Raw genomic sequence first — 11,568 nt, 5'->3', positions numbered from 1 at the left:
GTATACCCCACTCTTCAAAAGTGTGAACTGTTTAACTGAAATCAGTGGGAGTTGGACAAATAAATATGACAGTGGTGTTCTTTAATCACTAGAACCCTTGTGCAAATTCTGCTATGCCTGTATTCCGTGAATGCCGTAGCCCTGACCATCACTGTGGTGTTATCGTTGTTAACAGCTGACGTTCACAAATGTGCTGAAGTTACGTATTAAATAAAAATCACTCTGGACCATCCTCAATACTTTATTAACTTAAAACATTGTTCCAATAAATATATACCAATAAACATAAGACACTCTATAAAATCTAAGTAAGGACATTTACAAACCTGTCAACAAAGTGAAAACAGCAATTTTTTAACTGAGGTACATGCAGGGTCGTTTAAGGCAAATTCAGTCAATTGTACTTTTATAATGATTCCTGCCCACCTCAGCCAAGTTGCCCTTTAAAAATTAAAAAATAAAAACAAATATACAAATGACGCTATTGTATAGCTATTTTCCAGTTATTAGAACAAGCCCAGAGTGTGGAAGCCAGTAATAGTTCTGGACAGAAATTCTGTGCTCCTGCCCGCCTCAATCAGGATCACTCATTGGATGGGTTTCTAGTTATAAGGCGTAACGCTGTGCTTTGGCTTTTCCACTCATCTTTCACAAGCTTCCTTCTCCCCAGTGGATGTACCAAGAAGTAACCCCCCATGCCTCAAACACACACACACCTAGCCAGGCCTTGCACAGACAGAGATGGCTCTGGGAGGATAAAAAGGGCCTCTCTATAACTGTTAATGCAGCTACTGATTTGCACCAGAACAAGTGAGAGCAGGATCAGGCCCAAGCTGGTACCTTTGCTTAAAAACCAGCAAGATGTCAAACTGTACAGTTCAGTCCTGACCCTTCAGGTTTTCCTCACAGGAAACCAAGGCTGAAACCATTCAGCACTGCAACTCAACCAAGGAAAGCACTCCCTGCACCACATGCTGATGGCTCTCTGTCATTATCATGTAAACACTGTTATACCCATGTTTCCCTTCAAGGTGATTCAAGCTACTGAAAACTTCAGGGGGGTCATCTTGGCCATGGGAGAAATATTTTCCAGCTTAGAGATATTTGGTAGCTTATCCGTCTTTGGAGTATCAGGCTTCATAGCTAAAAGGCTTATTTTCCAGTGTTATTTCAGAAAGAGAGGGGAAGAGAAAGAGAGAAATCCCAGCCTTTAATTTCTGCTTTCACAGTCATTCAGGTTGAGCTGTCAATGCATGGCCCCATCCTCTTCTTTCCTCTCCGAGCTCCTGGTCAGAAAGGTAATGACAGGGTCTGTGCTCAAGACAGGGCTTGGGTCCAGCAGGGAAGCCAAGGGAGTCTGTTCTCATAGTGTTGTAGGCGCTTTCCCTATTGCAGCTGGGACTCATTTCAGGCCATGCTGTGTCTCCCGGTGTCTTCGTAAATCCACCTTTCGTTGGAAGCCTTTGCCACACAGATCACAGCCAAAGGGCTTGAAGCCTGTGTGCTTCCGACTGTGGGTGATGAGGTTGGAGCTCTGACTAAAGGCTTTTCCACACACCTGGCACTTGTGAGGCTTCTCACCTGCAAGCAGAAGGTTGGGGGAAGAGAGAGACAGGGTGTGAAAGAGGCAACATGGTGCTTACGCAGGACTGGAGAAAACAGGAAATGTACACCAGGCTTAGAGCTAATCAAAGGGACTCCTGTGTGATTACCAAAGAAGTCATTCTTATAAAAAGAATGCAATTGGGAACCCCGAAGCATTAGCTGAGCCTGCACTGCAGCTGAGCAGGCCTGAAACTATCGGCCCAGTATTGTCCTGGGAGCAGCCTGAAGCACAGAGTGCTCTCAGAACCCCATAATTTGTGAATGCATTTGGCTGTATGGGCTCTGTGTGATTTAAACTGGCTTTGTGTCCTAGAAATGTCAGGAACTCCTGGAAAGACCACCAGGCCATGCTGAATGCCTGACATCGATTATTATAGCATTAGCATGGGGGCAGGTGGAATAGATAGATGGAGGTTGTTAAGCCAAACCCAGTGAGTTGTGGTCTGTCCCCAAAGGAGTTATGAGGGCCCTTAAGTGAACCCTGAAGGACTGGGTTCATCCAGAGATCTGCTCTTTTCTCCATTCCCTACACTGAAATGCCAGCAGTCACCCCAAGCCATCCCTGAGGTCTTCCTGCAGGCAGAAAACGTAAATGGGAATAAATCCAGCCTCCAGAACTTCTCCTACGGAGGGGTCAGTGGCAAAACTCCACTGGCCTCCATGGGAACAGCATCTCAGTGCATTTTCATAGTATTTATTATCAAATAACGGATAAAAGAGAACCCAACCACAAAACCAAGCCTGATTTTCAGAGTGGCTTTGCACCTGCAGGGCCCACTGCCTTCAGCTGGAGCAACAACTCTTTGCTCTTTTGAAGATCAGGTTCTTAGAAACATGAAATAATACAAAATGTGCTGGAGCCTCAGGTCACGAGTGTATGCTGCATATTAAAGGGATCCTTGATTCTGTTAAGGACCTGGTTTTATACTAGCAATTTAAAATCCCAGGCACAGTTTCTTATCTCACAACAAAATAATGAGTTTGACTGATTCAGAATTTCACTGAAATTCCACTTAATCAAGCCTTATTTCAAAAAGTTACTATGGAAATACTTTTTGTATTACTTCCTAAATAGTTCATTTTCATCCAGCAAACATCTGGTGGAAAATCTTTATAAGTAACATGTATTGTTCACTGCTTGTCATCTAGAAAAGTCCCAACCAAGCAGCGCTACATATAATGCCATCTTTCTACATACTTGCCATTTTTAGGCTTCACCCTGGATACCTGCTAGTGGTCACTATCAGGAAACAGAATTTTGGTCATCTGAACCTTAGGTTTGGCCAGTACAGCTGTTATTTCATGTCTACAAAATGCTTCTGTATCTCACACATCATTCATTTCCCTCTAATTTAAGTCAATGGTGCAGGTCTGAAAGGCGAGATTTTCTTTTAAAGATTTCTGATAAACTTGCCTTCTCACTGAATTATATTTTTAAAACAATTTCCTTTGGTGATTCACCTGCACTTTATTAGTTTCCATGTTTATTACTAACAGTGAAACTTGAGAACTCTGCACCTCTCCTTCCATTCTGTACCAAACTGCAGCTATTTCTCAGAAAGCCTGGGTGGAAGTGCAGACAATCTCTGAACAAATATTTAGACTAAGTGTTGGACCCTAGGCCCTCCAGTTTAGTATTTGGTCTAGAGGAGGAGACTCCTGTTGTTCCTATTGTAAACTGGTAGATCCTGCAAAAAGAAATGCTACAATTAAATTCACCTGTCATTTTCCAGGGAACTCAGCTGTAAATCAAGGCTACACGAATATAATACTCTACAAATCACCTTACACAAAAGCCCTTTGAATAAAGACTGGTGGATCCTATTAAGGTAACACTGATTGGACTGTGAATATTTGGGTTATTTTGCAGCTGCTGTTCATGAAAGCACATTCAAACGACCCTCCTTTGCATGAGTAGAGCTCTGATAGCATGAAGAGCAGCAGGGCAGTGCGAAGTACGGGGACGTGCATGTACTGTAACACCATGGACTGCTGCAGAGAGACCCTTTCAGCAACCTGCCCCCACAGCTGGGGCTGAACACCAGCAGCTGCAGGGCTGACCTGTGTGAATGAAGGTGTGTTTCTTCATATCAGATTTCTGGTGGAATCGCTTCCCACAGTACTGGCATGGATAGGGCCGGGTGTCCGAGTGGATGAGTAGGTGGGTGGACAGAGTAGAAGATCTCTTAAAACTCTTGCCACAAATCTTACAATCAAAGCTGCGTTCCTGCAAAGAGAGGAGCCCAAACACACGTTACACCACAACAGCAACAAACTGCCCAGTAGCACATCAGTGTTGCCCCTTCTGCCTTAGCAAGCACTTCCACTTCTCCAGAAAGCTGGACTAGCCTGAGGAAATGCTAACACTGGCATGAGAGCATCACATGATAAAAAAAAGATAATGCACCCTCTTCCAATACTGTGCACCACTCCTCACAAAGATGTAATTGAACAGCTTTTCCTGCTGGCAGGAATGGCCAGGTGGGAGCAGCCCTGACCAACCTGCCATAGTCCGCCTGCACATTGCAACAGGGTCCCAAGACATGATCATTCCACTGGGAAGCCCAACTGCTGCAGCACTGTTCAGAGGCCACCTCTCCACTGTACACAGGAAAGCAGGTGCTGAGGTCTGCTTGGCTCTCCTGGGAAATCTCTGTGGCAGGGTAACAACTAACTGCTTATTTGTAGTTCCATTAAAAGTCAAGTGGAAGGTACCTTGAGAATCTGGGGAAAACAGCTTTTTGGCTTACTACTTTAACATATCAAAATAAATGCATTAAGACCTTTCTGTCTCTCTCCTCTCCACCACTTTATTCCACTATAAATCATCTCTTCTCTTCATCCCTTAACTACCATCTTCCTCTTTCTACTATTGTTTCATTCAGTCACCTTAGTTTATTGGGCTTTTAATGCACTCTCCCTGAAATGTTGTCCCCTCCATGGACATGCAGTGCTGCTCTTTTCACCATTATTTAATGGGTGATGAGATATTTCCCCTCGTTGTGTGCTCTGCTGTTGCATACTCATGAAATTGTAAATAAAACAGTCAGAAAAAAAAAAAACCACATTGCTGTAACTTTATCCTCCAAAAACCAATCTGAAGAAGGAAGATTTGCCAGGTCAAGTGGGTGGGTGAAGGGGAAATGTGGCACAATATCAGCAGGTGGAAAATGTTACAAGTCCTCCTACCAAAATTAACTACCATATTCTTTTGGTGTGTGACTCAGAGTGTGTCGAGACGGGTGAAGTCCGTGTTCGATACCTGACTGGTCGTTCAGATGTTCCCTGCACAGACACAATGACTACAAACACGGGAAGACTCACTTCTTTGGGGGAGGGGAGGAGAAAGAATGAGGAGAGCTGCATTGAAATAAAGCACAGCGAGTTGCTTAGGCTGATAAAAAAAGTTGACATCCGCATTACAATTTCCATCTCCGAGAGTGAAAATTTATTATTTATTATCTGTTACTTCTGGAGTGCCAAAAGTGCCCTTTGCTTAATAGAGACGCACGCAAGGTCTGGGGAATGGAAACAAAGCCCGTGTTCTTTAATTTGTTGATATGGTCCTTTGCTCACTAGCTGCCCACCCCGTCCTCTGCCTGCCACCATATTCTTCACCCACAACTGCCCACTGCAGCCCTACTATGTTCTCTTTCTCTCCTCAGTTTAGATGCCCACCTACTGCCCTGCGATTGCCTTCACAGCCTCCCTAGAGCCAGCTAACGCAAGCAGCTGGCCCTGGCCCTCGGACCTCTGTCCTGGCAGTCCGCCCCACTCTCACCTGTGAGTGCACAGCCTTGTGCTGCTCCAGGCTGACTGCATGGCCGAAGGTCTTGCCACACATGTCACAGGCAAAGGGCCTCGTGCCACTGTGTGAGCGGCGCACATGTACCTCAAGGCCATGCGGCGTGGAGAAGACCTGAGGGGAGAGAGCACACAGGGTCAGGCTTGCCAGGGAGAAGTGGCTGGGGAAGAGTCATAACTAGTACAGAAGAAAGGGATCCCTACCTTGCTGCACTTGACACACTTGTAAGAGCCAGTGCTGATGAGCAATGGGCGGCACAAGAGGTCTGACTCCACTTTGATGCCACCTGGCCCCTTCTCTTGCTGCAGCCCAGGTTGCGTCTCAGCATAGAGTCCAGGTGCTGCTGCCGGTGGCCGCTCAAACAGCCCCGGGCCCGGGGGGCCGAAGTCACCATAAAGTCCAAGGGAAGAGCTACACTCTGCACCATACAGGGCAGGCTCAGAGCCTCGCTCGCAGAAAAGCCCCAGGGTTGAGGTTCGCTCCAGTGTCGGGCAGGGCCTGTAGCTTTGCACAAGGTGCCTCAGCTCAGAGCCACCAAGGCTGTTCCACATGTACGGTTTGAAGGGGACCGAGAATGGGGGTGCTTCGTCTAGGGATGGACACACAGATCGCTCCGAGGCTGCAGAAACACAAGGGCATGGGAATTAGTACGCTTCATAATCCAGCCACTGTCATGGGGCAGAATTGTCTCAGCACTCAGACTTGTGCTCAGAGCCAGACCCCTGTACTGCACATTAAAGCTGCCCTTTCATTTCTAATCAGAGGACATTTTATATTGCACAGTAGGGTCTGTGCATCCAGTACTACTTACTCACGTGCTGTCCCAGCCAATTTATTTGAAGCAGCCACCAATTTTGTCTACCTCCATCTCTGGTTGCCCAGGTGTCTACACACTGATCTGACTGTTGAGACACTGAACAACTCAGTCTGCAACTTCCTTTGTTTTTATCCACAGCTCCTCAGAAAAGTATAGCTACTATGTCCCAAGACAGGCATCAAAGCTGACAGTCTACATGTTTAAGCTCTAATGTAGATCCCACACACCCGTGTAGCAAATATGACATTATGGAGGTGCCAGAATGAGCAAGAGTGCCAAGATTTACCCGTTCAACAAAACTAAAAACTGCTTGTTGCACAATTTAATGCCCAAATCTAGCTTCTCAATTTCACGCCACAATTGTGTGTATCTATACTACCACATAATTGAAATAAAGAACAGCTTCTGAGGTGTTTGAATGTCATGCCTCACTTTTTCAGAAAAAAATAAACTAAAATCAGTCCTCATCTGAAATAAAATCATGGTTGTTTGAGTTTCTCCAAGTAAAGAAACTGAGTCATCCCAAAACATAGAGTTTCGCAAAATCATCGGTATAGGCCACATTAAAAACTGGAGACAAAAAGATTTTCCTAGCAGTTGTAATCAAAGCAATCTTCCACCAGAACAAGCTCAGATGGCTTCAGTTGTCTCTCACAGGCTCACCTTTGGCAATGGCATCTGACCAAGACAGTGGGCACCACATGATGAATCACACTTGGGGGGCCCATAGCAGTCTGATGCAATGGCAGGAACGTAGCCTTTGACACCAGTGTCTAAAGGCACCAAGGCTCAGGGAGCTTTGCATAGAGGAAAGCGCAGTTGGGCAGGGAACATGAGGTACCAGACCCCAGCTGTGTCTGCCAGAGATGCTGATTAATGCCTGAGGTGCTCAGCTTTCACTCTTCATCACAACAGGCAGCAGCACTGGGAGAGTCAAACATCTCCACTGGACAAATGTTTTAGTGAACCAAGGAAAAAATTAATTGATTAACTGCTGAAGTGCTGATGCCTTCACAGAAACATTGGCATCCCTTACAACTTGGGCTTCCAGAATAACCTCCCTTACCCAAAAACTTGTCCACCCACAATTGCTCTCTTGCTTTTTGTCATTCCTGTCAGCTTCACAGCTCCCATGGCTTTCTCAACCTTTGGCAAACCAAGATAACTGGGGTGGGCTAGGGAAGGAAGGCATGACGTGTTAGGCTTATCCATTTGGATAGGCAGATGGTCACTGAGGGTTACAGAAGGGGCCGGGAAATGAGGTGGAAATTGAGCTTTGAATGACTTGACTGTTTCCTGTCTTTTACATAATTTCAGATGTTAACAGTCTCAAATTCTACCATTGAAATTAGCAGTCATTTGGTTGGAAATATATGCACACATACCAACTGGGACATTTAAACAGAGCGATGAAATCAAATTAGCTGACATGGTGCTGAGCATGATTTTTCCTGTTCTGCATTGACTGCAAAGTTGTGGTCAGCGTCACATCATCTATCTTGTGTCTTTAAAACCAGTTTCAGTGTTGCCATCTCTCACGATTTTATCGCAAGATTCAAAACTATCTTAAAGCCCCAGCTCTTGAAAGTGTATGATTTCATCAGGCCCTCAGCTTTCCTTTTGTTTGCTTGTTCTTAACTATTTTTTTCCTCTTAAAGTCAACTTCTAGCTCAGACTGTAAAGAAAAGCACGAAAACATAAACCCTCAATATTTCAACACTAGAACGGAATATCCATAAGGTATTACTTACAATCTTGATTTCTAAGCCAGTCTGTTGAGTGAGAGGGAAGGCTGACCTGATTTTTGAGCCCTTGGAATTGGCAACACGGGACACGGAAAACATTGCACCACAGATCAGTTTGCGTGCAATGTTCCTTCCATCACCTCACATGCTTTGGAGACCTCTCAAGCACAAGTGCAGGGGAGCCACTCATGCTATACTACTCAGGGGCAACCTCAAGCTATCCAAGCCCTGTACCCAGTGTCAAGGCAACCTGCAAGCCCTGCTTGCCACACTGCAGGGCACTTCTGTGTCTGCCTCTCCTCTGCTCCACAGCATCTAGGCCTCCAAGGGGTGAACAGGGAGGGAGAGACAGATTCTCCCTCCTCTTCCTAGCAATGCTGTGCAGCCTTTATATAGACCACTTCTGGGAGAATAAACATCAACCTTTTTTTTTTTTTTTAAGACAAGGCTAATTCAACCTGAAATGGTTGGGAACAGATTGATATGCGTGGCAAAGAAAGATTCAAGTGTCCTCCTCCACAGACCACAAAACACTACACGCTCTGCACAACCCCATTATGCTCAGTAAAAGCCTCCCTGCAAGACTACAGCTTCAACAGTCTCATCAGGAGATACTAATATACTGCTGCACTGAGTTATCAGGCACCTTCTGTATATGCAAACGCATGTGATCAGACACATGTAGAAAGTGAGGTTAAATAACAAAGTGATTTACACTGATGGAGTCAACAATGCATTAGAGTGTTAACAGGTATTGTGTCTGTGCATGCCCGCCTAGATCAGCAGCACAGCACCCAAAGACAAACCTGAAATCTGACTTTCACTGCATATTGAAGTGCAACCTGCACCTATGTTCACTTCTACTACTCACTGCACCTGCCCTAAGCATGATTTAAAAACATCATTTCTCTTCTGCCCTGCCTGTCAAAGCACAGAAATTGTGCCCCACCCAGACAAACACAATCATAGAAATCCAGTCTGTGGCCAGTGTGTCTTGCAGAAGTGATCCAGGCACAAATTCCAGCCTTGCACTGAATCTGACAAAGCAGCTGGAAGATAGAGGGGTTAGGGGAGAGCTGTGGGAGGAAGCCCAACTATCTAATCTTGCTGCCACTGCCTTCATCATGAATGTAACAGCATCTTTCTCAGCACACCGAGGTTCATTTAATAAAGCACTTTCCTTACAGTACTTGGAGTCCCTTGCCTTCCTGTTCCTCCCGTGAATGCGATCAGATGTGGGGAGGGGATCAGCCTTCGCCCACTGCCCCCGAAAAATCTTGATCTGGGGATGGTCACCCTCATTTTGCAAAGATACCTTCCCTGGCTAGCTGGATGGTTGACTGGAAGCTAACAAATCCCACGGCAGGGGGAAGAAAAGCATGGGGAGGAGGAAAAGGCAGAGCAGCCCTGGTAAATACCCGCTCTATTTTACATCTGTCTTTTAGACACCTCCTGAAAACAGTCAGAAATTGTAAGGAAGGAGGAGCAGGACAAAATCGTTAGAACAAAAATTACACACATTGCTACACTTTGTGCAGAAATATTAGCAAAAGAGAGACTGCTGCTTTGGTCCAGTCTGTCATTTGCAGACTGAAACTGTCCCATGGCTGGCTGTGATGATACTGGGCAGCATTTTGAATGTCCCCTCAAAGGGCTTTAGGACGCTTAAAAGAGGGGGAGGCTTTAAAAATGCAAACCCACATCATTACAATCAGCCATTGATATGCAAGGACACCGTAAAGATGAAGTGGGAAAATCGATGGGAAAACAGGACTAAGAATTTGTTTGCTGGCGTCTGCAGTCAGTTGGTAAAGATGAGACAATTTTTCCTTCACTAAGACAGAAATTGTTCTTTTTCCAGCTGTCACTTTTTAACCAAAGCAATAAAAAGTTGTTTTTATATATACGTATTTTTGTTATAAAATGACACCATTGTATTTTTAAACGAGATAAGTATTCGCGCCAGGCTGGGGACAGCATCTCCCACTGCTCCAACCACATCAAAGGCAGGACGAGGGAGCTAGAGACAGGCGCTGCAGCCATAAGTGTGAGTTTCCTGGATTTGGCGTGTTTAAATCTGACCGTCATTATTTTCATCTGGTTTTTACGAATGCGTTTTTAGAAAAGAAAAAAAAAAAAAAAAGAGGGGGGGGGGGGGGGGGGGAAGGGAGAGGGAGAGATCCTTTTTATAGGCAAGAAATAACCTGAAAGGGAGTCAGGGAAAACGTCTAGCAGGTAGTACAAAACACAAAGTCAACGCTGTTTACTACAGTTACATAGATAGCCTAGCAGAAATTTTTACTGTCTTAAAAAAACATCTAAACTCCGGGTAGCAGGACCCTGTAGAAAAACGCTGGGACCTTTAAAACATAACTAGCTTGTCTCTAGCAATTCATCAGAAACCAAAAAATAACACCCAATGGCATCACAACGTCCCTACAGCCTGTCACCCGCTGCTCCCTCAGCAGTGGGAGACGGGCTGGAAAAGCAACCCGAAAAAGATAACCTGAAAACGAATGGTTTCCCACTGCGTGGGAAAAGGCAAATCTGTCCCTTCCACTCGTTCTCGACGGCGGTGCCCAGCCACGAGATATTGCCCCACGGCACCGACACGCAGCCGGCGCTGCTCGTCCCGCTCCTACCTGGTGAGACGGAGGGCGAGGGAGGTCTCCAGAAATCCTCAAACTCGGACACCCTGTCACAGACGCTGCCCTCGCAGCTGGGCGCTGATTCGGAGGTGCCATCGGCAGCCTCGGTAAGGTGGGATTCCGGGGAGAAGCGCCCCCGGGAAGGCTCCGGATCGGGCAGGACGGTGCGGCACAGCCCTGTGTCCTCGGGGATCTTGCTGTCTGCAGGGCAAAGGGGGCGAGAGGGCTCCTTAGTGCGGATCCACGGTGGGAGCCAGCCACCTCCCGCGGCGGCCCCGCTCCCACCAAGGTTTGCTGCCGGACCTTCTTCCACCTCCGCATCAGACCCTCCGGCGTCCCGCGGGGCCTGCGGTGCCGGGGGAGAGCTGCACAGCTACCGGCCGGTGCTGGTGCCGCTGGTAGCGGGGTGATGCGGGGCGGGAGAGAGGGGGGCTGCGTCCGCCGCAAGCGAGGCTGCGACCGAGGGACTCCTACCTGCACAGATCTGGGCTAGCACTGTCTCCAGCCGCAGGCTGTAGTCCTCGTCGGCGGAGCGGGGCTGGTGGTAGCTGTGCGCTTTCTTGCTCTTCACTAGGAAGGACCTCGGCATGGTGGGGTGCTGCCACGGCCGGCGCGGCCACACTCCCTCTCCAAGCGCCGGGCACGGCGGCGGCGAGCGTCACCCCCGAGTCTCCCGCGGGGCGGCGGCGGGGAGGCGACCTGCGGGGAGGCGCCGAGCCCGCCGGTGAGGGCCGGGGGCGCCGGCCGGGAGGGGCCGCTCGCCAGGGGCGGCGCGCCAGGTGGCAGCGCGCAGGTGGCTCTGGCAGCCGCCCCCGGCCCCGCTCGCCTCGCCCCCCCCTCCCCCTTCACCTTCACCTTCTCGGAGCGCAGCTACTCAGCCTCCCGCCGCCCCCGACCAACGTTGCCACCACCACCCCCACCACCCCGGTGCCCCTGGGGCCGTCCCGG

General features: G+C 47.7%; 1 protein-coding gene across 1 annotated transcript; it reads right to left on the bottom strand.

Moving 5' to 3' along the window:
• Positions 1–1,402: 1,402 nt before the first annotated feature.
• GFI1 (growth factor independent 1 transcriptional repressor) lies at positions 1,403–11,209 on the bottom strand (the record flags this gene model as incomplete). Its single annotated transcript, XM_082484109.1, has 6 exons — positions 1,403–1,581; positions 3,667–3,832; positions 5,387–5,524; positions 5,614–6,029; positions 10,615–10,821; positions 11,095–11,209. The coding sequence occupies 6 exons, from the start codon at positions 11,207–11,209 to the stop codon at positions 1,403–1,405; spliced, it is 1,221 nt and encodes a 406-aa protein (XP_082340235.1).
• Between the last annotated feature and the right edge of the window lie 359 nt (positions 11,210–11,568).

This window comes from Vanellus vanellus, assembly GCF_965231255.1.
Source record: "Vanellus vanellus genome assembly, chromosome: 5".
NCBI classification, from domain to species: domain Eukaryota; kingdom Metazoa; phylum Chordata; class Aves; order Charadriiformes; family Charadriidae; genus Vanellus; species Vanellus vanellus.
The sequence above is the reverse complement of the archived record's forward strand: the minus strand, read 5'-3'. Positions and strand labels throughout refer to the sequence as shown.